The following is a 26899-nucleotide window of genomic DNA, read 5'->3' as shown; positions in this document are numbered from 1 at the left end:
GTGCATGATGTATTACATACCACGAACTAGTATTTGATTTTATGGTTATGGTCTTCTGTTTGTCTTCTATGTCTGTATGTCTGTCTTTAGATTATAAACTCCTTGAAGCCAGGAATCATGGCTGGCTGACTCATGCCGTTTAGTGCCTTACAAGTACTGGGTGATGACTGCTTTTTTATGCGGTGGTGATTGGTGATGATGCCTTTATTATGTATTATATCATTAGGATCAGGATAATACTTTAATTCTAGCTCTTTGGAAAATAAAAGTGATGGCTTAAGGTACTTCAGAGTTTCTTTTACTTCGTACTTTTAAATGAAGTATTTGGGAGGGAAAAGTTAAGCAGTGATGTCTTCTCATTCTCTTCCAGCATTTGCTCTTGCTGAATTAATTGACAATTCATTGTCTGCTACTTCTCGAAACACTGGTATTAGAAGAATACAGATCAAATTGGTAAGAAAATAATATTATAAAGAAATTTTACTTTTCCTTTTATAGAAGTACCGTAAGTTCATTGTAGAAAAATTAGAAAATAAGGTCAAAAACTAAAAGTAGAAATAATTATTTGATGTCTCTTCATTGTTAAAATTTTTTATGTGCCCTTTTTTCTATGCATATATGTATATATATATATATGTGTGTGTGATCATAGCTTACATTTTGTTTTTTGTGATCTTCTACTTTCCCTTGACAGTACGTTGTAGACATTTGTGATATGAATATTCTGCAGTATAATGTTATAGTTTCATTTATTGGTTATATGATAAATTATGTAATCTACTATTGTTGAACATTTAGATTTTTTTCTGTATTTTTGCCATTGTGAGGAATGCTGGCATGATTGATAGGTCTTTGTACATGTATCTAGTTCCTTAAGCTAAATTCTGAGGTATGGAATTTCTGGATTAAAGGACATGAAGAATTCTAAGGCCTTTGATTTATATAGCTGAAGTACCTTTTAGAAAGTTGTAATACATTTACACTTCCACCAGCAATGTGTGAGTGAGCCCATTGAATTCTTTAATGTTTAACTTTTTATATTTTTAATATTGATTTGACTTTTCCTGTCTTTGTGAACTTATTTCATAGCTTTTTGATGAAACACAAGGAAAACCTGCCGTTGCAGTAATAGATAATGGAAGAGGAATGACCTCTAAACAGCTTAACAACTGGGCCGTGTATAGGTTGTCAAAATTTACAAGGCAAGGTGACTTTGAAAGGTTAGAAAACCTTACTCACTTTTTTGATTGGGAGCTGGGAATTTTAATAAGGATGGGAACTCTAATATGTCTTTAGTTAAATGTGGTACATTGAAGGTTTTGACATTATCAGCATACATATTGTCAGCATATATACTTAGATTTTTATATTATTGAGTTTTTATTATCAGTACTTAGAAATAGTCAAAATTACATAATATTTTGCCCTTCCACTGAAGAAATATTTTTGCATTTCCTAAGATACGTAGAAGCTATTATGATATATTAAGTACTTTGGACCTTTCACCCTTTCCTTACTAAAGTTTGATGAGAGCTTTGTGGTCTCTAGAGCAGTAGGATGGTTTTAAACTAGGCTTTAGAAATCACCCGATGTGACTTACAGAGTGTCTAATGAACCACATTTAGTTCTGTTGAGTTCACCATTGCTCTACTTGACAGGTCTCTGCTTAATAAAACATTCACAGCTGTTAGTGAATAGTGTCTAGTCAAGAGTTTTGTATCAGAATATGCTTATAGAAAATATCCTGAATGAGAATGTTATAGGGGAAACAAAATATACTAGAAGTTGTCAGGGTTATAAAGATTTAGGTCTTTGGGATATTAGCTGAATTCTAGTAAGAACTGTGACCCACAAGTCTTTTGGTATTTTCAGCTATGTTGTGTACTTCAGGTAGCACACTTGGGAAGAATCTGTTGTTGTTGTTGTTATTATTTTTAAGTAATGTTTGTTCGTGTCCTATTTTTTTCTTTTTGTCATGTCAAGGAGAATCAGTCAAATTTAGGGATTAATCTTAACATTGTTAAAAATTAATATAGTTCGCATATTTGCCTTCTTGTTTCTGAAATTTCAGCACCCACAGAATTTTTATCAAATTTGTACACACTTACAGTGTCATGGTTAGAGGCCATATAGTGAAGAAAGTCTCAGAAATCCTTTGGCTTGGTTTGAATCTAGCCTTAATAGTTGCATGACATTGGTCAAGGTATTTTACTTCTTTGGGTTTCAGTTTACATATGTGTTTAAAATGTGGATAATACCTCATGAGGTTTTGTGAAAACCAAGTGAGTTAGTACACTGTAAAATCCTTAGAATAGAGCTTGGTTTATGGTAAGCAATGAGTAAATACAAGCTCTGTAAGCTATCATTTTAGTTACTACTTTCTCACTGTTACCCTCAGACTTTTCTACAACCATTCTTTTTCATTATATTCATGAGTACATGTCATTTCAAGGATTTATAAAGTATCCACAGAGAAGGCAAAGACCATGGTCTTTTATAATGTAAGGATAGAATTTAGCATGCAATAGAAATATTAGGTATAAGGGAAAGGAGGACAAATAGTAGATTGGGCAAAAAAGGTAGAAAAATGTCCTTTAAATCAAATGGAAGAGTAGAAACTATAGTGTTAGATTAAATTTTACCTGGATTCATGGAACATGGATGGACTCTCATTTTTCTCTAGGTCTTAGCACAATGTAAACTTTTAAACTTGAGTCAAACATTAGGGAAATTTAAAATTTTTAACAGTCATTTATTTATTTTGAGAGAGTGCGAGTAGTGGGGAGGGAGAGAGAGAATCCCAGGCAGCCTTCATGCTCAGCGTGGAGCCTGACATGGGGCTCGATCTCACAAGTCATAAGATCATGACCTGAGCTGAAATCAGGAGACGGACACGCTCAACCAACTGAACCACCCAGGCACCCCAAGACATTTTATTTTTTGGTAGAAAGCTAACTGTTGCTGGTTTTGGTCCTAGCATTTTAGGTATCACTAAACAATTAGTTGTTGTAGCTACTATATACTCATAGTCTTTGAGTCTAATATCGGTCCCTTGACCCACCCACTCTGATTTTTGTTAACATCAGATGTTAACAAAGCTTATTCCCCTAGCTTCTGCTCTTGTAGAAGAAGATTATCAGTTGCTTTACTATTTCCAGTTTAGTTTTTACTGGCTACAAGAGTGGATGTCATAGGACACAGGCTATGGAAGACAAGGAAGGACAGCCTAAAATATAAAACAACTGACTCTCTTGGCCTGTAGGTTATGTTGTAGAGAGAAAAACAGAAGTAAAACACACAAAAAATTTATAAGCATTCCAGTCATGGATTATTGCTGTTAAGAAAATATTGGTGGGGAGAGAGGCGCCTGGGTGGCTCAGTCCGTTAAGCATCCAACTCTTGACTTCAGCTCAAGTCATGATCTCACGGTTCGTGGGATAGAATGCCTCATTGGGCTCCAGGCTAAGCATAGAGAACCTGCTTGGGATTCTCTCTCTCATTCTGTCTGTCTCTGTTTCTCCCTCGTTCACTCTTGCTCTCTGTCAAAATAAATGAATAAACATTAAAAAAAAAAAATCAGGGGCGCCTGGGTGGCTCAGTCGGTTAAGCGGCCGACTTTGGCTCAGGTCATGATTTCATGGTCCATGAGTTCGAACCCTGTGTCGGGCTCTGTGCTGTCAGCTCAGAGCCTGGAGCCTATTTCAGATTCTGTGTCCCCCTCTCTCTGACCCTCCCTCGTTCATGCTCTGTCTCTCTCTGTCTCAAAAATAAACATGAAAAAAAAAAATCAGGTGATATGTTAGAGCCTGATGGGCATCTCTTACGTTAAAATCATTAGATAAGAGGGCCTCTTTGAGATTACATTGGTTGAGGCTTGAATGATTAAAAGAAAATAGCCAAGTGAAGATCTGGGGGAAGAATATTCCAAGTAGAAAGAATACCAGCAAAGACAAAGACCTTGAAAGTATTATCAGCTTGTTTTGATTGGGACAGAGCAAGGAGACAAGTGTGGTTAGACCACAGTATATGGAGGGGAGAATAGAGGGAGATGAGGTGAGAGTTGTTACTTGCCAAAATTCTTTATAACTCCTGCTCAACCTTGGTACTCCTCTTCCACCCACCCTTTTTATTTTGAAAAAGTTAAAGCTAACAGGTTGAAAGAGCAGTATTAGCATGCACATATCTTTCACCTAGATTTATTTGCTAAATAACACTTTGTCACATTTGTTATCTTCTGTCTATATGCATACTCACATTACCTTCCTAAATCGTTTTAAAAATTAGATTCTTTATGAAATTTCACTACTAAATACTGCAGCAAGTATCTCTTTCACAGGGATATTCTCATAATGATAATACCATTATCACACCCAAGAAATTTATCATTGATTCAAAATATATAATGTTCATATTCAAGTTTTTCCCCTTTGTTATGTCTCTATGTTCTCCTTTACTCTACAATAATTTGTCACATATATGTCTTTAACAATACTAGTTTTTTGTGGAGTTCAGACTAGTTGTAGAAAGGTTCAAAACCTGGATCTGAGTGTTTCTTCAGCACTATTCTTTTCCTCAGCAGTTTATGAACATTGTCATACAGAAAAGTTGAAATTCTACAGTGATAACCCAGATATTCATACCTACATTCTTTTTTTTTTTTTAAATATAATTTATTGTCAAATTGGCTTCCATACAACACCCAGTGCTTATCCCAACAAATGTCCTCCTCAGTGCCCGTCTCATACCTATTTTCTACCATTGATTGTTGCTTTCCCACTAGTCTATCCTACTGATCTTCAGTTCAGGTTTTAAAATTTAATTCACAATAAATTACAGATATCTGTAAACTTTTTCCTAATGCTTAAAGCATTGATACCATTACTAGATTCCATTTCTTTTGAGGTAAAATTTATATGCAGTGAAATGCTCACATCTGTCTTAAGCTTTTCATTGGATTTCTTTTTTTTTAATGGTTCTATAATTTACATACCATAAAATTCACCGTATTAAAGTGTACAATTTAGTAGTTTTGAGTATAGTCACAAAGTTGTGCATCATCACCACTAATTCCAGAACGTTTTCATCACTCCAAAAGAAAAGAAACCTTTACTCATGGTAGTCACTTGTGTGTCCCCTCACCATCTCCCTCACTGTTAGCAATCGTTAATGTGCTTTCAGTAGTTGTTAGTCTAATTTTTAGTTGTTTTTGTAGGGATTACAATTAACATTTTACAATCCAGTTTGGATTAATAGCAATTTACTGTCTGGAATATACAAAGAATTTGCTTCTATATGGCTTTATTCTCTTCCTACTCTTTTGTGTTGTTATTTTTATATAAGTGACATCTTTATACATCATAATTGCATCAACTTAGTTTTATAGTTACTGCTTTATGCGGTTATCTTTTAAATCAGAAGGGGGAAAAATCAGAAAGGATGTAAAAAGCATCATCTTTAGTAACTATTTTGGGCAGATCTACTAGCAACAAATTCCCTCAGTTTTTGTTTATCTGGGACTGTCTTAACCTTCCTTTATTTTTGAAAGTTGAGTTTTTTTCTTTTAATGCTTTGAACATGTTCACCTATACTGCCTTTGGTTCCATAGTTCTGATGAAGAATCAGCTGTTAATCTTATTGCATATCCCTTGTGTGTGACTAATCTCTTCTGTTTGCTTTCAAGATTTTTTTTTTTTTTTTTCTGGCTTTTAATAGTTTGATACTGATGTGTCTAGGTTTGGGTCTTTTGAGTTCCTTCTACTTGGTGTTTGAACTTCTTAGATTTGTAGATTAATGTTTTTCATCACATTTGTGGAAGTATTTGGCCATTATTTCTTCAAATCTTTCTTCTCTGTGGCTCTTATTATCCATATATTGATATGCTTGATGGTGTCCTATAGGTTTCTGAGATTGTGTTCATTTTTCTTCATTCTTTTTTCTTTTTGTTCCTCAGACTAAGTAATCTCAGTTGACCTGCCTTTAAGTTCACTGATTCTTTGTTCTGCCAACTCAGATCTGCTAGTGAGCCACTTAACTGAATTTTTTTAAATTGCAGAACTTTTATTTGGTTCTTTTTAAAAAAAATAATTTCTGCCTCTGTTGTTTATTTGGTGAAACACTGTGCTCATACTTCACTATTTACTTCATGATTTCTGTTCATGTAATGCACTTTAAAATAGCTGATTTAAGGGCCCCTGGGTGGCTCAGTTGGTTAAGCATCCTACTCTTGGTTTTGGCTGAGGTCATGGTCTCATGGTTCGTGAGATCAAGCCCCACATCTGGTTCTTTGCTGACAACGTGGAGCCTGCTTGGGATTCTCTTTCTCCCTTTCTGCCCTGCCCCTCAAAATAAATAAGTATTTAAAAAATGAAATAACTGATTTAAATCTTTGTCTAGTAAGTCTAGTGTCTGGGCTTTCTCTGAGACAGTTTCTTCTTACTGCTATTTTTCCTGTGTGTGGACTATACTTTAATTTGGCATGGCTTATAATTTTTTTCTTTTTTTAAAACTATTTTTAATGTTTATCATTTTTGAGTGAGCGAGAGAGAGAGAGAGAGAGAGAGAGAGAGTGTGTGTGTGTGTGTGTGTGTGTGTGTGTTTGTAGAAGAGGAACAGAGAGAGGGGGAGGCACAGAATCCAAAGCAGGTTCCAGGCTCTGAGCTGTCAACACAGAGCCCAGTGCGGGGCTTGAACTCAGGAACTGTGAGATCACGATCTGAACCAAAGTTGGCCACCCAACCTACTGAGCCACCCAGGCACCCCAGTTTACAATTTTTTGTTGAGAATAAGACATTTTAAGTAATATAGTGTTGCAACTCTGGAAATTAGATTGATCCTTCTCCCCAGGGCTTGTTTGTTGCTTCTGGTTTTTTTGTTATTTTTATAGTTTCCCCTCTAAACTAATTCTGTAAAGTCTGCATTCTTTATCTTGTGTTGCTAGCTAGTGATTGGACATTTCCCTAAATGTCTGGAACCATTAAGTCTTCCGAGCTTTTGCCAGTGCATTCTGTTTGCATATTGGAGTATGTCTTTAATGCTCTGGTAGGAAGTTTAAAACTCTGCCTTTGTCTTTACTTCTTGCTTGCACAGAACCTCAAAGTCAGCCAGAAATGAAAGCTTAGGGCTTTCTTGAGCATGTGGCTAGCCCTGCATATGAGTATGCCCTTCTTCTCTATTCTCATGAATATGTTGCAGCTTTTAAAACCCACTACGGACCTCTCATTCTCCAGCTTTTCTTTGTCAGTTTTTGGCCAGGTTCTTATTTCCTCCCAGTTGTTTTCATTGCGTTCCTCAGCTGTGATCATAAATAATTACCATTGATAAGTTTTTGACAAATGACTGAGGGAAAAGTGGTTCACAGTGAGCAGGTTCTTAGTTGGGTCAAATAAAGGCAAACCCTACGAGTGGAGGTTCCTTGGGAACTGTCAGACAAATCTAATAATGGCAGTTCTATGGGAAAGGGGCTTTAGGGGAACTCCAAACTTGCTCCAGTGACTCCTCGATAGCTGGTTTTCACTGTGATTGTAAGGCTATCAGTTTTCAAGTCTTCTGTGGAGCTGGTGAGGCGGGAAGTGGGATAGGGCATGTTAAAACATCACAGAGCTCACTGTTCTCAGATTCAACTGTGTGTCTTGAATAAACACTCCTTGGATTGTTCAAGCCTTTGGTTAATACTTATTCTGAAAATGTTGATTTTTTGACAATGTTTGCAGATGTTCTCGTTGCTTTTATCAATGAGTGAGTTTTCATAGGTCCTTACTCGACCGTTATGGAAGTGCTCACTCTGTTAACCGACTTTTGACAAATGCATTCACCTGTGGTATTCAAACCTCTAATAACATGTAGAACATTACATGAACCTAGAAAATTGGCTCATCACTCAGGCATTATTATAATCATTGCCTTAGAAGTTAAATTTGGGGTGCCTAGGTGACTCCGTTGGTCGAGTGTCGACTTCAGCTCAGGTCATGATCTCGCAGTTTGTGAGTTTGAGCCCTGCATCATGCTCTGTGCCGACAGCTCAGAGCCTGGAGCCTGCTTCAGATTCTGTGTCGTCTTCTTTCCCTGCCCCTCCCCTGCTCGCGCTCTTTCTCTCAAAAATAAACAAACATTTAAAAAAAAAAAAAAAGTTAGAGGGGTGCTTGCATGGCTCAGTTGGTTAAGCACCTGACTTAGGCTCAGGTCATGATCTCACGGTTCTTGAGTTCAAGCCTCTCACAGGACTATCAGTGCAGAGCCCACTTTGGATTCTCTGTCTTTGTCTCTCTCTGCCCTGCTCCTGCTGGTGCTCCATCTCTCTCTGCCCCTCCCCTGCTAGTGCATATGCTCTCTCTCATGAAAAACATTAAAAAAAATTTTTTTAAAAGAAGTTCAATTAGATACTTAGAACATAATTGCTGTGTGGTCATAATCCAGATGTGTGTTGAATCAGTGCTACCTCCTGCTCAGCCACTGAAAGGTCCTCAACTTAGGTAGCCTTTTTTTTTTTTTTTTTTTTTTTTTTTTTTTTTAATAAAAATAGTATGCCACATAGCTTATTTCCCATGCCATTTTTTTTTAGGTTGTAGAAATGGACCCTCAACAGGATTTTCCCTAATTTTGCTAAAGAAAAAGTTCGTCTTCAGTACTTTTCTGCAAATTTAGATGGAACTTTTACTTTCTGGTATTTGTGTTACTTGAATTCAGAGAATGATTATGTAACATTTAGGCATCCTACTTTAATTGGGTTAGTTTCATTGTGTTGCATAGATTTATTCCAGAAACTCTAATAAGGATCTGTGGACATTTGTCAGTTTTATTGGAGGTAAAGCTTTCTTTATTGTGGGGTTATTCCCTTTGATAGATTCAAGATAGATATAAATATACATATGTAGTCACTCTACCCTATTTCCTGGCAACCACTTATATTTTAGTTTCTTTTACTAATTTTATTCTCTTTCTTGTTCCTTTTTCTTACTTTCAACACCTTCTGTGATTTCTTTTCTTGCATATTTTTTCTCTCTTTTAATAAATACAGTACTAATATATCAAAAAGATACAGTGTCCTTTTACATTGTATCAAGAATATGAATGTTTTTTGAAATTTTTTTGGACTGTGATATGTTATTCCTGAGGGATCTTTCTAAATTCTCTAGAGGAGTGCTTCTGTGATGCAAAAATTTTTTATAGGGTCTTAGATTATCTTTCTCTTGTACTTACCTTCATGAAGGGATGTTTATATAACCCTTGAGTGTAGATAAAGGAAATTTTCTGGACTTATTTACACAAGTCTGAAACCTAGACATTTGTGTTCTTAACCTTATTTGCTATGATAGGGTTTTTGCCTAGGTTAGATTTGCATAGATGGTTTGGGTTGAAAAGTAGACTTAATTCCTGGTGATTATGTCCATTCACTGTCAGTGACTAGAATTCTTAGTTTTGAATCAGTCTAAGTATGTGTGTGTTTAATCTCTGAGCCCATCTCTCTCTAAGCTTTTGTGTATTTCCCATATATGTTTTTAAGATAATATTGGGGGGTATTTTCAGGTTGTTTCCTAGAAGCATTGCCATAATAATTAAAGTCTTAGAAACCATTTACTTTGTTTGTAGGGGTGGGGGGCGGGCAGCTCGATCTCACAACCTTGGAATCATGAGCTGAGCCAGTATCAAGAGTCAGTTGCTTAACTGGCTGAGCCACCCAGGTGCCCCTACTTTTTTTTTTTTTTTTAATACATTAGGTTCATAGAATTTAATTAATTACAGTTTTTGGTTTATAACAATTTATCAATTCAGGCATTGTATTTTTAAGGTTTATTGAAAAATTTAATAAGCCGAATAACCAGAATTTACCACCCAAACCAGTAAGTAGCACAGTTTCTGTAACTTACATCTGTGTGTTCCTCCCTTGTTCTGTTTTTTTTCCTCTCCATCACAGTTAATTATCTTGAATTGTTTTTCTTATTTCCTTATTTGAGCAAAATATTTTATTTTTTATTAAAAACAAAATTTTTTTAATGTTTATTTATTTTTGAGAGACAGAGCGTGAGCAGGGGAGGGGCAGAGAGAGAGGGAGACACAGAATCTGAGGTAGGCTCCAACTCTGAGTTGTCAGCACATAGCCACCCAGGCCTGAGCCACCCAGGCCCGCTCCTCCTTATTTTTGTTTTTAAATGTTTATTTTGAGAGAGGGGAGGGGAGGGACAGATTGAGAGAGAGAGAGAGAGAGAGAGAGAGAGAGAGAAAGAGAATCCCCAGCAGGGGAGGCTTTGCTGTGTGCAACACAGGGCTTGATCTCACAAATCAAACTGTGAGCTCATGACCTGAGTCGATACTGAGATTCGGGATGCTTAACCAACTGAGCCATGCAGGTGCCCCCTTATTTCCTTATATTTAAAAAATCTAACTTTGCTTGTTTTTTGATGCTGCGAAAAAGGATAGTCATACGATACGTTGTTCTATAAGGGACTTGTATTTTCACTTAATATTAGGTTACTAAGATTTCGTCTTTGTGTGGGTCTGTAGTTTTTTCTTTTTCATAACCATATAATATTCTTTTGTGCATACTTAAAATTGCACTGTATTTATCCAGTCTCCAGTCAGTGGGCATTTGGCTCCCCATGCCACATTTGGCATTATAAGCATTACTATCTTACTTATAAGTGTTTATGTGTGTGTATAACGTTACATATGTATTTGCTAGTCCAAATCTACGTAAATTCTTAGATACCTAGAAGGAAATTTGTGGGTTAAAAGATAAAAGTTCCAATGTACAAGGTAGTAAATTGTTTTCCAGAGTGATTGTATTTATTTATACTTCCATCACTTATGTAAGTTCGAGGGTTTTTTTTTTTCTTTTGAAAGTTTGGGTTTTGAAACTCACATACGAAGCCATTTGAGTCTGTTGTTTTGGTGGGAGGAATTTTTTACTATTGCTTTGATTTTTTAAATATAGTTGTAAGAATATTTAGGCAATTACTGACTTAGTTTTGGTAAGTTATATTTTACTAGGAATTAGTCCATTTCATTACATTTTCTTTTTAAAAAAAAATTTTTTTTTTCAACGTTTATTTATTTTTGGGACAGAGAGAGACAGAGCATGAACGGGGGAGGGTCAGAGAGAGAGGGAGACACAGAATCGGAAACAGGCTCCAGGCTCTGAGCCATCAGCCCAGAGCCTGACGCGGGGCTCGAACTCACCGACCGCGAGATCGTGACCTGGCTGAAGTCGGACGCTTAACCGACTGCACCACCCAGACGCCCCACATTTTCAAGTTTAGTAGTGTATATTTACTGATAATGTTTTCAAAGAAATAATGTGTGCTTTGATAAATTAAAAAATTTTTTTCTCTTGAGGTGTGGAATCTTAGATGATTGATTTGAGAGTTTTCTAAGATGATGATTTTGTGCTACAAATCTTTAAGAACTATTTTCACTACATCCCACAAGTTTTGATAATGGTGTATATTCATTGTCCTACAGTTTGGTGTATTTTTTATTTCCTTTGTAATTTGCTCTTTGATCCATAGATTGAGGAATGTGTTGTTCAATTTCCACGTGTTCTTAACATATTTTCCTCTTTATGTTGATGTCTAGTTTGGTTTTATTATAGTCAGAGGAAATACTCTCTATACACTCTATTTAAATTTGTTGAGATTTGTTTTGTGCTCCAGAATATGATCTATTTGGGGGAATTTTCTGTGTCCTTGAAAAGAATATATATTCTGCTGTTGTTGGGAGGAGTGTTCTATAACTGTCAATTTGATTCCATTCGTTGATATTGTTCAGTTCTTTTATATCCTTGATGGTTTTTATATCCTTGCTGGTATATTCTTTTATATCCTTGCTGGAATTTTGAAATCCCCCACTTATTTACAGGTGTGTTTCTTTTTTCACTTCTTAATTTCTGCTTTATGTATTTTGAACTTGTGTTATTTTATGTATACGCAGTTAGAGAATTGTTATGCATTCTTGGTAAGTGGATCCTTTTATTATTCTGTAATGCTACCCTGTCCTTGATAATTTTCTTGCTCTGAAGTATATTTTATGTGATACTCTTTAGCTTTCTTTTCATTCGTGTTTTCCTGGTATGTCTTTTCTTACCCATTTTCTTTTAACCTACCTGTATCATTATATTGGAAATTCTTGTAGACAATATATACTTGGGTCACTTTTTTATTCATTTTATTTAGTGTATTTGTATTGTCACATTTACTATAGTTCTTGATATATATGTCAGGACTTAAGTATGTCTTGTATAGCTTCTCTATTCCTTTTATTTTCCATTTTTTTCTGGCCTTTTTATGGGTTACTCAACATACTTTTCTGTATTTTGCTATTTTTAAAAGTGATTTTGACTATATTTTTGGTTTTATTTTTTAGTGGTTCTGAGGAATATTGTATTCATACATAACATTACATTGTACTAGTAAGGATATTTTACCACTTAAAGTGAATTTTAGAAATTTTAGCAAATTATTTAGGTCCCCTCACTCTCTCATTAATAATTGAGTTTTCTTAAGTTTTACCTCCATGTACATTGAGAACCATATCAAACGGTTTTATTTTGATCTCATCAGACTAATATAATTTAAAAACTCAAGACGAGAATGAAGACCTATTTATCTATGTATTTGTTTCATTGTTCTTGCTTTTTTTTTTTTTTTTGATCGTTTCCTGGTGATACTCCTTATCAGCTTGCTTTGATGTTACTGTAGCTACTCCAGCTTCTACATTTGTGTTGATGGTAACTTTTTTTTCCAACTTTTTAACCTATTGTCACTTTATATTTATAGAGTTTCTAGAAAAAAAATAGTTTCCTTAAGATAGAATATAGTTGTGTCTTAAAATTACACAATCGCTGCCTTTGAATTGAGGTTTCAGACCAGTTACGTTACTGTGATTATTGGGATGTTTTGATTTAAACTCTGCGGTCTTTGTTAATTGTTTTTTTCATTATGTTTTGTTGTTGTTGTTGTTCCTGTTTTTCTTCTGCCTTATTTTAAAATGAGTATTTTGTGTGTATTTTAAAATGAGTATTTTATTTCCTTTGTTGGCTTATTATTTGCTACCCTTGTTGTATTGATAATGTTAGCATTCAAAGTATGTATCTTCAATTTGTCACAGTCTATATCAAGTAATAATATACTACTTACATACAGTATTAGCATACCACAGCAGTAATACCTGTGCCATTTACTGTCTTAAAATTTATTTAGTATTAATTATTTTGAGAGAAAGAGAGTGTGAGCAGGGGAGTGACAGAGAGAGAGGGTGACACAGAATCCAAAGCTCCCGGTTCTGAGCTGTCAGCACAGAGCCCGGCACAGGGCTTAAATTCATTACCTGAATTCATTACCTGAAGTTGGATGCTTAACCAACTGAGCCAGGTACCCCCATGCCATTTACTGTCTTGATGTTTTGTTTTTACAAAGTTTCTGTTGATATATATTAAATATTGAATTGTATTCTTTTTATTTTCCTTTATTTTTATTTTTTAAGTTTATTTATTTTGAGAGACAGAGAACACGCATGAGCGGGGAAGGAGCAGAGTGAGAGGGAGGGAGGGAGAAAATCCTAAGCAGGCTCCGTGCTTTCAGCACAGAACCCAACATGGGGCTCGATCACATGAACTGTGAGATCAGGACCAAGAGTCAGATGCTTAACTGACTAAGCCACCCAGGTGCCCTCGTTATTTTCCTTTAAACAGGAGTCCTTCCCTCTGTTTAATTCACACATTCATCACCTTACATACTTCTTTTTTTTTCCCTCTTAACGCAGAAGAAAAAAAAATTTAAAAAAGACAGTTAAGTTTAAATCAAAACATACCAATAGTCACAGTAATGTAATTGGTCTAAAACCTCAATTGAAAGGCAGAGAAGAGGATTTTTAAATTTTATTCTCTTAGCACATTTCAGTTATACATACAGTAGTGTTAGTGATTAGATCCTCAGACCTTATTTTTCTTATAGCTGAAAATTTGTGTCTTTTCGCAACTGCTTCCCATTTCCTGACTCCCCAGCTTTTGTCAGACATTATTTGTAGCCTTTTCCATTTTTTCCTCTTTCTAGAACTATGCTTGTAGTGTAGTGAGATAGTTTCCTACTTTGGAAAGTTATGTCTTTTATACCTACTTTGATATTTTCTGTTCCTTTTCTTTATTTCTTATGGGCAAGTTCTTTGAATGCTGTCTTTGTATTTTCTCTTTCTAGCTGTGCCACATCTGATCTTTAGCTTTTCCATTGAGTGTAATAGGGGTTGTAGCCTCACCCCCAATTCTGTTTGTATCTGATATTGGGAAATGGTGTCCCTTGATACCTAGCCTTTATTTTGAGAACCCAGGGATGCTTACTCTCCAGAGTGTTGTTATGGTGCTATAAGAGGTTCTTTTGTGTCATGTTACTAGGAAATAAGAAATGTTTTTGCTATAATTCCCATTATTCAGAAATTATTTTTACAAGTTTAGAAGCAGTAAACAATTTTGAAGGGACAATTCTAGGGGCAGTAGGATATATAAGGATACAGATACTTAGTCTTGTTTGCTAAGAGAGTTTATGATTTAGTAGGGTGGGCCCAAGAAGGTGCATTTTTTGAGTTTCCAGGTGATGCTGATATAGCTGGTCTGGGGAATACATTTTGAGAACCACTGGACTATTTATCTTGACTTTGGGCTCTGATTCTTTTACCTTGAATGGGGGTGTTGTCTAGCTTGGGGATCATTTTATTAACACTTAATAAAAGTGCTTTAACAATTTCCTTTGGCATCTAAGTAGCTTGTTTAAAGTCACTGCATTAATGTTTTATTTTAGTGATCATTCAGGATATGTTCGTCCAGTACCAGTGCCACGCAGTTTAAATAGTGATATTTCCTATTTTGGTGTTGGGGGCAAGCAGGCTGTTTTCTTTGTTGGACAATCAGCCAGAGTAAGTAAAAAGATTTCTTTTAAATGAGAGTTGATTAAAATACTTGGAGGTTGATTCTGTCTAAATTACTAATTAGTTTAACTTTTAGGAATTTTTAAAGTAGTCTTTAATATTTAACAGATGATAAGCAAACCTGCAGATTCCCAAGATGTTCATGAACTTGTGCTTTCGAAAGAAGATTTTGAGAAGAAGGAGAAAAATAAAGAGGCAATATATAGTGGATATATTAGAAACAGAAAGGTATGATACATTTTAACTCATTAATTATAAAGTTGTTAAATTGGACAGATAGAGACAAGTACTTTTTTTTCAATTTCTAGCTAAGATACTTAGCTATTGCTTTAAAAACTTGAAGGTATGGAATTTTCAAATTCCATTACTTTTTCTTCTTTTTGCTTTAGTCTTGTGAATAGCAAAAGTGACCGTATACATGCTTTCTCAGGCTGGAAATCTTCAATGCAATAAGATGTCTCATAAAGCTGAGTAAACTTCTTTGGAAATTGATCATATAATTATAAACTTTTTCCCTTACACTGAGATTGATTTTTTAAATCTTTTTTTGTCTAACAGTTTCAGACTTAGAGTAGAAAACACTTACAGTATAGGGAAATAAGCTTTTAGGAAATTGGAGCTCCAGAGAAATAAATGAGTGATTTACTTTTGTTAGAAATTTGCATTCATATTCTAATTTTAATGAGCAGAATATTAATGAATTTGAGTCTTGGTGGTGAGTTCATAGTATTGTATTATTCAACTTTTCTCCACTTGAAATATTTTAGAATTGTTTTAAAATCTTTAAAGTTTGAGCTTCTTAAGTCTTTTTTTATTCTAAAACAAGTTATAAAAAATTTATAGAAAAGTACAAATAAAAATGCTCAGATTTCAGAAAAAGATATCTAGTTGAATTTCTAGTCTTTTTTATTTTATAGGGTGTTTTGTTTTTTTTTATTTTTTGGGGTTTTTTTTTTTTTTGGTATTTTTAGATTTTAATTCCAGTGTTACACTGTGTTGTACATTAGTTTTGGTGTGCAATACAGTGATTCAACAATTCCGTATATTACTCATTGCTCATCAAGAGTACACTTATTGAAACTAATATAACACTGTAAATAACACTGGAATTAAGAATAAAACCTCCTTATTAGCATCTTGAGTTGGAAGGGGAAAGTATACTCTTAATCCCCTTCATCTACTTAATTTTTTTTTATATAACAGTTTTGAGCACACATTTTTTTTTAACATTTTGAGTATTTCTCCATTTTATAAAATATTTTGCTGTACCACACACTTTCTACTATTTTTTTTAATGTTCATTCACTTTTGAGAGAGAGAGACAGCATGTGAGCAGGGGAGGGGCAGAGAGAGAGGGAGAGACAGAACTTGAAGCAGGCTCCAGGCTCTGAGCTGTCAGCACAGAGCCTGACATGGGGCTCGAACCCATGAACTGTGAGATCATGACTTGAGCCAAAGTTGGATGCTTAACTAACTGAACCACTCAGGTGCCCTAGTACACACACATTTTTAATACCTTCATGGTGTTTTGTCTGAATGTGTTATAATTTGACTATTCTGTTGAGCATTTACTGTATTTAAAGGATTTTATTATAAATACACTGCCATGAATGTCTTTGCAGTTTTTTCTTCATATAGCTATTAGAATTTTAATAGTTATGACAATGAATTTAAACTTTTTATTTTTATTTTTATTTTTTTTAATTTTTTTTTTCAACGTTTATTTATTTTTGGGACAGAGAGAGACAGAGCATGAACGGGGGAGGGGCAGAGAGAGAGGGAGACACAGAATCGGAAACAGGCTCCAGGCTCTGAGCCATCAGCCCAGAGCCCGACGCGGGGCTCGAACTCACAGACCGCAAGATCGTGACCTGGCTGAAGTCGGAAGCTTAACCGACTGCGCCACCCAGGCGCCCCTAAACTTTTTAAATGTTCATGGTGTGTATTACAAAATTGCTCTTCTAGAAGGTTAAACCCACATCTAATATACTCCCCAAAACAGTATGTGGAAGGGCCTATCTGATAATTTCCTTATTTTTAAAAAGTGGAGTGGAGGGGAAGGCAGTAAAATGCTGGCAATTTGACAGGTGAAAATAATACCTTTTCTTTATTAATGGGCTGATTTTTTTTTTTTTAATACTTTCAAGCCACCTTTATTTTCTGTATAACTTAACATTCTCCTCTGTTTAGGAAATTTCTTCATTTTGCTCATCCCTCTTTTCCCCTTTTTAAGTTTGTTGTATTTATTACACAATTTGCATATCATATTATATTTACATACTGATATTCCATCTTTCTCATCTTATGTTACCATCACAAAGCCCTGTAAAGTATATTTGTGGAAATATTATGCTGTGTTAAAACTGGTGGAAAATAGGAGTTCAGAATTCAAGTGATTTTTAAAACTGTATAGGTATGATAAAGCTTGGATAGAACTAATGTCTCTTGGATCATCATTTCTGCCACTTTTTCCTGTGATTTTGTGCTTAATTTGTCCTAACATAGGTTTCATGGCTACTGGTAGGCCCTTGGTCCTTTTCTTTTTCTGGACAGTCTTTTCCAGCCTACTATTTGGCTTCTCCAACTTTTACACACAGTTATTACAATGTGTACAGAGTTGGTGGCTCTTGATGTCCAACCAGGAGTCTTGCTTTTTCTAGGAAGCAATATATATGCTACTTAATACTAACAGTTCTTAAATCTGTATTTGTCAAGACTTTTTTCTTAAGATTGAGACACTGAATCAGGCTGGACTCCATTGAGGAAATAAATCATTGTAGGCTCTTCAAACAGAAAAAGGATTTAATAAAAGGAATTTGATGTTTCCATGATTATTGAAAGCGCTAGGAGTGGGCTCTTGGCTGAGCCTCATAGAAAGCTATTGGGACACTCTGAAGTGACCTTCAAGGCATGCTGTAACATCTGCTATAATAAGGTAGCTGGAGGACCACCACTGGATCTGGAATTTAGAAACACCCTGCCTTATCTGTGATCCAGGTGTTGGAAAGGTCTTGCTGCCACAATTGCTCCCAACACCAAAACACAGACCTTCTGGCTATAACCCGTGCTGTATCAGTGCTAACACTTGAAGCCAGAACTTGAATATTGGTCTTTCAGTACCTTGTATGATAACAGAAAACGTTCAAGACATCTCAGGAAATGGGCTTTGAGTCATTTTCCTCTTCTAAATCTTTGGCTACTACATCTAATTGATGAAACCGAATTCGCATCCACAACCTAAAATGTAAGGGAGTCTGAAAGGTAGACTTTTGGTTTTGCATTCTCTGCAGCCCAGGAAGGGACAACAAAAGGTGGGATGAATTGGTGCTGAATACCAACTGATTATATCTGGTATACTCATTTCCAATTTCAGGTAGATGTCCTTCCAGATGTTCCATAAAGAACTCACTTTTGGTACCTCTGAAATCAGATTATTATCTACATTTTTCCCTATTCTTTCTTTCTCTTCACCTTTCTTCTACCCTTTTCAATTAACAGTATCCCTTGGCCAGAGTAGTTAGTAATTGTGTAATCCTTGTTAATCATTCACCATTCAGTTCTGACTTTTAAAATAGTTTTTCATCTACCCTCTCTTCCATCCATTTTCACTGCTTCTTTCAGCCTTTCCAGCCACATCTTTCATCATATATTTAATATATACTTCAAACTACCTTGTTTGCCTTATATTCTCAAATCCTTCATATTCTTATGGGGCTGGAATGTTCTAATCTTCTGGGAAAATGTCACACTCTTTTTAATTCTGTAGCTCTTGGTTCATATCTTTATAATGGCACATTGTTTTGTAATCATTTGTTTCTCATCTATTAGATGGAATTTATAGGGAGGAGGGGCACTGTCTTAGTTAACTCTTATCTCCTTGTGCCTATATTGAGTCATAGGGCTTAGAAGGTGCTTGAAAAATATTTGGTAATGAACCCACATCATTAGTAAACCCAAACTAATCCACTAAGCTCTCAAAGGGTATAAAATGTTATTTGTATACTATATGTTGTAGCTGTAGTATTAGTTAGTGTGTAGTGATGCATTGGAATGGTTTTGGAGGGTTGGTTTGTTTGAGTGTTTATTTTTTTGAGCAAGAGAGATAGAGGGTGCGTGCATGTGCCCGAGTAGGGGAGGGGCAGAGAGTGAGGGAAAGAGAGAATCCTAAGCAGGCTCCGCATTCAGCAAGGAGTCTGATGGGGGGCTTGATCTCAAAACTGCAAGATCATGACTTAAGCTGAAATCAAGAGTCAGATGCTTAACCATCTCTGGCACCCTTAGAGGGCTTGTTTTTATTTACTTAATGTGCTGTAGTAATATATGCTTATTAAAAAAAACAGTTTCCTAGATGTAATAGTTCAGCGTGTATCCTTACAAGCTTTTATGTATATAGCAACATACATAGTGTATGTATGTATATACATATAATTTTAACACATATAGACTAACTGTAAAAACGAGACATTTGTAATTCTTACCCTCAAACACTCCCCGTTCTTTCCCCCTCCCCACTTTCCTTCTGAGCAAGCTATAGATATTCTCTGAAACTGGACTAGGGCACAGGATGATTTTACTCCCTTTTAAACACAGTTCCTTTGGGCTAAGCCAGCTGGGTTCAGGCTGCATCCCAGTTTTCTTGAACATGGAGAGCTGGGCATTTGTCCTGACCAATTTAAGTGGTAGGTATCTCAAGGAAGAATTCTTTCCACCCTAGGGTAAGTGTCCTTAGTTTTTTTTCAGCATTTTAAAACTCATTATTAGTTGTTGTTGTTTTACCTTTTCTTTTATGATTCTACAATTGGTTTAGCATTATGGTATAGGGTACTCCTGTATATATGCCACATTAGCAATTTATGTTAAAGCTATTCTGCTCTCACAGCATTGTCACATACTCAGCTGATTTGTATTGGGCCATTTTCCTTCAAAAGTTTTTTGAAGCCTCTTTATGAAACTATCCAAGTGAATCATATTAAAAGTCAATGTAAATGTTATTTATTACAATTAAGTGTATCTAACCTATTGTATTTATATTCACTCTCCTAGCCATCTGATTCTGTTCACATTACAAATGATGATGAAAGATTTCTACATCATCTTATCTTAGAGGAGAAAGAAAAAGATAGCTTTACTGCTGTGGTTATCACAGGAGTACAACCAGAACACATACAGTACTTGAAAAATTATTTTCTTCTTTGGACAAGACAGTTAGCGTAAGTAATTATTTGAGGACATGTCATTTAAGACAAAATATTACAGATACATCAAAAACCTCTTTGCTGTGTGTTTTGTGCCTCATTTCCTTCCCTTCAGTACAGTAACCAGTGCTCTGATCTTGGCATTAAAATATTTCTCTATTCTGTAAATACTTCTCTATTCTGTAAAAATACTTCTCTATTCTGTAAATAAATATTGATGACTTGCAATATGTTGGTCATTATTTGAAGGACAGGCTTTTGAGACCTGTCATAAAATTTAAAATAAACTTAGGAACTTATATCAAATTCAGCACCATCACTTTCATATTCCCCCCTTTTGTGGTTCTTCTCTGTAGCACCTATCATAATCTTCCGTACCATGTATTTTTTTTTTTTACTTTTTTGTCTGCCTTCCCCTATTGGAATCTTTTGTATGTACTACTATATCCCTAGTGTTTCCTGTTAAATAATAGATGCTCAATAAATGTTTATCGAATGCATGAAGTCTGTTAAAAATAGGCATATTGGCCTATATGATCTAATAATACTGAAAATAAATTGTTGTATATCTATTCCAGGAAAACTTTTAGGGAGTGTGACATATTCCATTAGACTAAATCATCAGAATGTTTAATGGTTCTTAGTTTTTTCTCTGTAAACATAGTAAGGACCATTTATTTCCATAATTTGCATTAGTCTGAATTACTGAGTATGGCAAAAATGGGTACAACTGCACAAAATTTACATTTTTTAAAAAACATTTTTTGTATTTACCCAAAAGACTAACTAATGTACTTAATTTGAGATTTTTTTTTATTTTGTATAGAAATGTATACTAACAGTTTAAAAATTTTTTATGGGAAAATAATTTTATTTTAGAAGTATCTTTTCTTCTTGCTGCGTATTGATGTTTATTGACTCTGTAACCTAAGAATTTTAAATACTTTTTTTTTTTTTCTTTCAACGTTTATTTATTTTTGGGACAGAGAGAGACAGAGCATGAACGGGGGAGGGACAGAGAGAGAGGGAGACACAGAATGGGAAACAGGCTCCAGGCTCTGAGCCATCAGCCCAGAGCCCGACGTGGGGCTCGATCTCACGGACCGCGAGATCGTGACCTGGCTGAAGTCGGACGCCCAACCGACTGCGCCACCCAGGCGCCCCGTCCTAAGAATTTTAAATAGGACTTTGGAATTTTTATTCTCGAAGTACACATCTCATTAGCTATTTTGTAATGATTTCTTTTAACCAAAGGAGCTCAGTGTACATAACACAGAATATAATCTTGCTGTAGCAAAGAATAATCTATTACTTTAACCATTCTTTGAAATTCTTTTAAGCTATTTATAGCACTTTCTTAATGTATTTTGTAAACTAACTGTTGATTACGGTAACACTTTTGATATGCATGAGGAAAGACCTAAAGATTTTCAGTGATTTCCTTTTATCTCAGTATTTTAAAGATTAGCTAGGATAATTTTTTACAAATAAAATTCACATGAAGGAATATTGCAAATACTTGTTTGAAGAGTAAATAATAACATAGTATGGTTTAGCCCTAAATAATCTTACCAAAAAACTTTTAAAACTTAAAAATAAAGTACAGCGAGTTGTGAATTGGTTTTTAAAGGGATTATGTTGAATTTATTAGTTTTGCTCTAGGAATGTTAGGGCAAGAATGTCTCAATGCTGTAAGAGAGGAGAGACGAGAGTTACAGAATAACATTCTCATATTCAGATAGCTTAAAAATATCCAATCCTTTGTACTCCCTGATTATTTAAGTCTCTCTGTCATGCCTGACAGTAGAATTATAGTCTCTTGCCTTCTAGTTTTCATACTATACTTCTTAGAAGTGTAATTTATGTGGGCTTTTGATGTTGGAAAGGCTAGGATTGTAGTCCACCTCTCTCCAACTCTAGTTTTGTAACCTTAGATAAATTGTGTAAACTCCTTGCACCCCAATTTCTATATCTATAAAATGAGATCGTAATACCTGCATTTCAAATTGTTTATACCGTTAAATGGTATACTGTATTTAAGAATGCTTAGTATAAGTGCTTGGCTGGTACCTACCAAATAGATACTGCCAAATAGTGGTCATAAAAATTATTTTTGTAGGTTATTATGTGAACTGTAATTTTATGAATTGAATTAAAAGTATAAAGTTATTTTTCTATATTTTAGGCATATTTATCATTACTATATTCATGGCCCAAAAGGCAATGAAAAACGTACATCAAAAGAAGTTGGACCTTTCAACAACATTGATATTGAAGTAAGATAAAATTCTTTCTTAAAATATTACAGGTTATTAGGTATCTGTTCCAGTTCCAAATGACTTTGGATAAGAAAAATCAGTCAATAGACAACCCTTTTCTCTTTGTCTTTTACCGAAGTATTTTGGCAATTTAATACTTAAGTAGAGAGATCATTATTAGATCTATGTAGTTTTTGAACCTTTATTTACTATAGTATTTGCTTTCTTTTTCTCCTGTCTTCTTTAGAGATGTGAGTTGTTGCTGAACATCAGATATCAAAGTGGGGAGGAAAAGGGATATAAAGTTTCTCTTTGTTCATAAAAGTCTTATGATGGTGAAGTAAGATTTAGAAGTATAGAACATGAATATTGGGTTCTCCATATCCTTGCCCACATCTTGGAAAGAATTTCACATGCATCGTTGTCTCACTTCCTACCTCTAGCAAGAAGCCTTAAATGTACTCCTGAGTTAATTGTTCTTTAGCTCTGCTTTGCTTATGTTCTATTTTTTTAAGTAGCATATTGTGTTCCTTATTGGGATGCTACTTATGGTTATTTAATCCATATATAAATATATTTATTTAATTAAGCCATATGATTACTTGTTTAAATACAAGTTTTTACCTAGTCTGTTGTTAGATCATAGTTGAGAGCAAAAGTGAAGTCAACATAGAATTTAATTATTTTTGTTTTATTTTTATTTTAGATTTCTATGTTTGAAAAGGGGAAGGCACCTAAGATTGTCAACCTAAGGGAAATAGAAGATGACATGCAGACGTTGTATATAAACACAGCAGCTGATAGTTTTGAGTTCAAGGCTCATGTTGAAGGCGATGGTGTAGCGGAAGGGATTATTCGATACCACCCTTTCTTATATGATAGAGAAACTTACCCCGATGATCCATGCTTTCCATCAAGTATGTTAATCTGTTATCTTAGCTACAAAATGTGAAGTTGTGATTTAGAATTTTTTAATGATTATTATTAGTTGGGCTCTTAGGGCTAGATAAATTTTAAAACTTGTTTTCTTAAGCATGTCTTAAATTCTTAGGTATTTATAATTTTTATAATTCTTGATTTTTGTGTGTATTCACTTCCAGATGAGTAAAGCACTGGCTTTAAAGAATATTACATATTCTTTTCTCATGAATTGCTTACCGAACTTTTAGCTATGTACTGCATATTAATCCTTTACATATTGTCTTCTCATTATCTTTGTAGGTATTTATAAATAAGTTTTAAGCTTTTCATAGTCATGTCAGTTTTTTTTTTTTTAATGCTTTCTGATTTTGTCTTGCTTTGGAAAGCCTTCTTATATTTCCAGATTATAAAAATGTCCTGTAGTTCTCTTTAAAAGTCATTTTATGTTTAGATCTTTAATGCATGTAGAATCTCCTTTTTTTATACTACAATGAGGTAGGGCTTTGCCTTAATATTTTCCATGTGAGTATTTGGTTTTGTAGCACCAGCTACTTAATGTTACTGTTTTTTAAATAGTTTGAAATATTTTATAATACTGAGTTCCAATAAGTACACACATTTGAATTCTTTAAGTTATTGATCTATTTTATATTTATATACATGAATAATGATACTTTTATAGCTTTGTATTGTATGTTGATACTTGCAGATCAGGAAACTTAACATTCTTTTTTGAGAAAATTCTTAATCTTTTGCTCTTTTGGGTAACCTTTGGAATCACTTTGTGCATTCACTTAAAAAAATCCTGATGGAGTACTGAGATTGCATTGAATACATAGAGTAACAATATTAAACTTTCTCATTCAGAATACTTGTTAGTCTTGTGAGTTCTGGAACCAGATTTCCTAATGTAAGTCTCATCTTTGACACTTTATGTTGTGTAAACTTTGATAAACTACTCCTTATCTGTTTCTTTATCTGTGAAATGGGAGGTAATCTCTTTCCTTGTAGAGGTGTTGTGAATTTTGGATAAGAAGCTGGTGCAAATCCTTAGAATAGTGTTCAACATTATTAGTAAGTGTGGCTCTACCTTCCACAATGTAGCTGACCCCTTTTTAATTTGCCAACCTTTGTCATTTTTGTATGCTGTAGACAAAAAGATAAAGTTCTTCAAGTGATATCTTAAAATAAGAATCAATAAGTTGAGTGGTCCAGAGGGATTCTCCAAGAGCAAAGTGATTGGGTTTGATTGAAAGGAACTTCTTTGTTGAGTGTTTTTTGGGGGAAGAAGGGTTTATTTTGTGTAGGTGCCTGAATGCCAAAATAACTAAGGCGTTACTCTATCAGGACCATAGTGTTTGATCCTAATTTGTTTGGATATATGAAAATGTATTGCTCAGAAGCATAAAAGTGTTATAGACAATTGTGCTAATAATGCTTCTGATGCTTTGTAATATGTTATAATTGTAGCTGTATCACCTAAATTTGATCTTTGAAAATTTAATAGGTTATTTAAAGTAAAATTAAGTTTAGTGTTATTGATTAATTTGTTCAAAATAGGCACAGTTGCTGCTACTAGATACTGTAGATTTCTCAGATGATTTTTATGTGAACCTACTGGTTCTGACAGAAATGTGAAACTTGTATTTGAGGTACAGTATTTAAGCTCCCGTATTTGTAGGGAAGAGCGATTCTGCTATAGGGCATAGTCTCTTTGCATGTGTGACTCTTCTACACTGTAAATAGATTTTAAAGATTGCAGGCTTAGCAGCTCGTGTAGTACTCCTAACACAGATTGATAAGTAATATAAGTAATTATATATTAATATAAATAAGAACACCATTGGTAATGGGGAACAACTTCAGAAATCTGCCTTTCTGAGGGCAAACTAAAGTTGTCATTAAGTTTTACAGAAAACAGTGTGAGAGACCTAATGAGTTTTTGTCATAGTTTCTCTGAAGCAACTTTAATATTTCACTTAAAGAAGTGGTATAAATTGCATAAACTCTATAGCAATAAACATTTTGCTCTATTCATGCATTTGCTTTAGAATTAAAAGATGAAGATGATGATGATGATTGTTTTATACTTGAGAAAGCAGCAAGAGGGAAAAGGCCTATTTTTGAATGTTTTTGGAATGGACGGCTAATACCATATACATCTGTTGAAGAGTAAGTTTTGATTTTTGCTGAGATTACATTGATTTATAAACCTTATCTTTTACTAACTAATGTTTTATTCTGTTCAAGTTTTGACTGGTGTACTCCTCCGAAGAAGAGAGGGCTTGCGCCAATTGAATGTTACAATAGAATATCTGGTGCATTATTCACTAATGACAAATTCCAGGTCAGCACAAATAAACTGACTTTTATGGATCTTGAGCTAAAATTGAAAGACAAGAACACCCTTTTCACAAGGATTTTAAATGGACAGGTATGATTTTAAATATAAATTTTGAATATTTGCCTATGTTCTATTTTAAGTACAAGAAAAATCACAAGTAGTATAGACTTGTACTGATAATTTTTTATGCTTTTTATTTTATTAAATCAAAAGAATATAAATTCTTGAGCATTTATGTGTTCATATTACTCAAAAATTTCAAACTGATTAGGCTGTGTTTGGATGAAAATTTTACAGATATTTAGATCTTAATATTAAGACCTATGACAGTGAATAGAAGCTACAGAAGCATGTCCATTTGATGAGAGCATATAAAATAATATTTTATACTATAAGGGCTATACATTGAAGTGCAGTATAAAAATTTGGTAGGCTTAACTTTCTTCAGTGATAAGATTGGTTTTCCAGTTGCAAGTTAATAAATTTAAGGTGAAATCATCTTTTATTTTGTTCCATTTTCATTTGGAAATGGTATATTATACAGTAAGATATGTAGGAAGAAACGAACTTCACTTCATGTGTTATTGTCTGCAAAAGCATGTACTGTGGAGGTTTTTTTCCCTACTAATTATTCTCTTAAAGACAGGCATTAAACAGCTTATGCTTGAGTGTAAATCTTTCTATACTATCTTCCAACAGGGTGAAGAATGGTAAACAATAACACATTTTCTTATTATTAGAAAACACTTAATTTTCTATATGTGTTTTAACTTTTTGAATGGGTGCTATATATATACATATACATATATATACATATATATGTATATATAATATGTAAAAGGAAAAATGTGTTCAGTATAGCAGTGTTTCTCAACCCTTTTTTCATTATCCTCCTCATAAGGAGCTTTTTAGACCTTTTTTACCCCTGATCACTCCCCCAATGATATTTTAATACCATAGATATGCTGTAGGTATGTTTACTGTGTGTGTGTGTATATATGTATATGTGTGTATATATATGTGTATGTATATATGTATGTATGTATATGCATGCTTGATAAATGGAGACAAATTTTTATCACCTTTCTCTTTCTGCTAGGCAGCCAGTATCCATCATTTTTGGTGTACTCTTAAATTCGTACCAGAGAAGGAAAGCTTTTTGTTGTTGGTAGTGACCATTGAGACCTTGGTTCCAAAGATGATAGCAAAGACTTTTTTTCTTTAGTAATGCTTTTGTTAGAAATCTAAATTTGTATGGGAGAAAGTTCCAGCAG

The 26899-nt window shown here is 34.3% G+C and overlaps 1 protein-coding gene across 2 annotated transcripts in view; it reads left to right on the top strand.

The window, feature by feature from the left end:
• SMCHD1 (structural maintenance of chromosomes flexible hinge domain containing 1) overlaps positions 1-26899 on the top strand; it is a 154634-nt gene that overhangs the window by 12536 nt on the left and 115199 nt on the right. Inside the window, exons 1-10 of one of the 2 annotated variants that reach the window (XM_045041660.1) lie at positions 166-281; positions 371-453; positions 1090-1220; positions 14781-14895; positions 15016-15135; positions 19951-20117; positions 22288-22378; positions 23067-23277; positions 25333-25453; positions 25532-25715. In XM_045041660.1, coding sequence (XP_044897595.1) covers positions 1147-1220; positions 14781-14895; positions 15016-15135; positions 19951-20117; positions 22288-22378; positions 23067-23277; positions 25333-25453; positions 25532-25715 — 1083 coding nt within the window. In that variant the 5' untranslated portion in view covers positions 166-281; positions 371-453; positions 1090-1146. Of the gene's footprint in view, positions 1-165; positions 282-370; positions 454-1089; positions 1221-14780; positions 14896-15015; positions 15136-19950; positions 20118-22287; positions 22379-23066; positions 23278-25332; positions 25454-25531; positions 25716-26899 lie in introns of those variants that run through there. The other variant, XM_003995046.6, reaches the window with a different exon arrangement.

This window comes from Felis catus, chromosome D3 (assembly GCF_018350175.1).
Source record: "Felis catus isolate Fca126 chromosome D3, F.catus_Fca126_mat1.0, whole genome shotgun sequence".
Lineage (NCBI taxonomy): Eukaryota > Metazoa > Chordata > Mammalia > Carnivora > Felidae > Felis > Felis catus.
The sequence above is the reverse complement of the archived record's forward strand: the minus strand, read 5'-3'. Positions and strand labels throughout refer to the sequence as shown.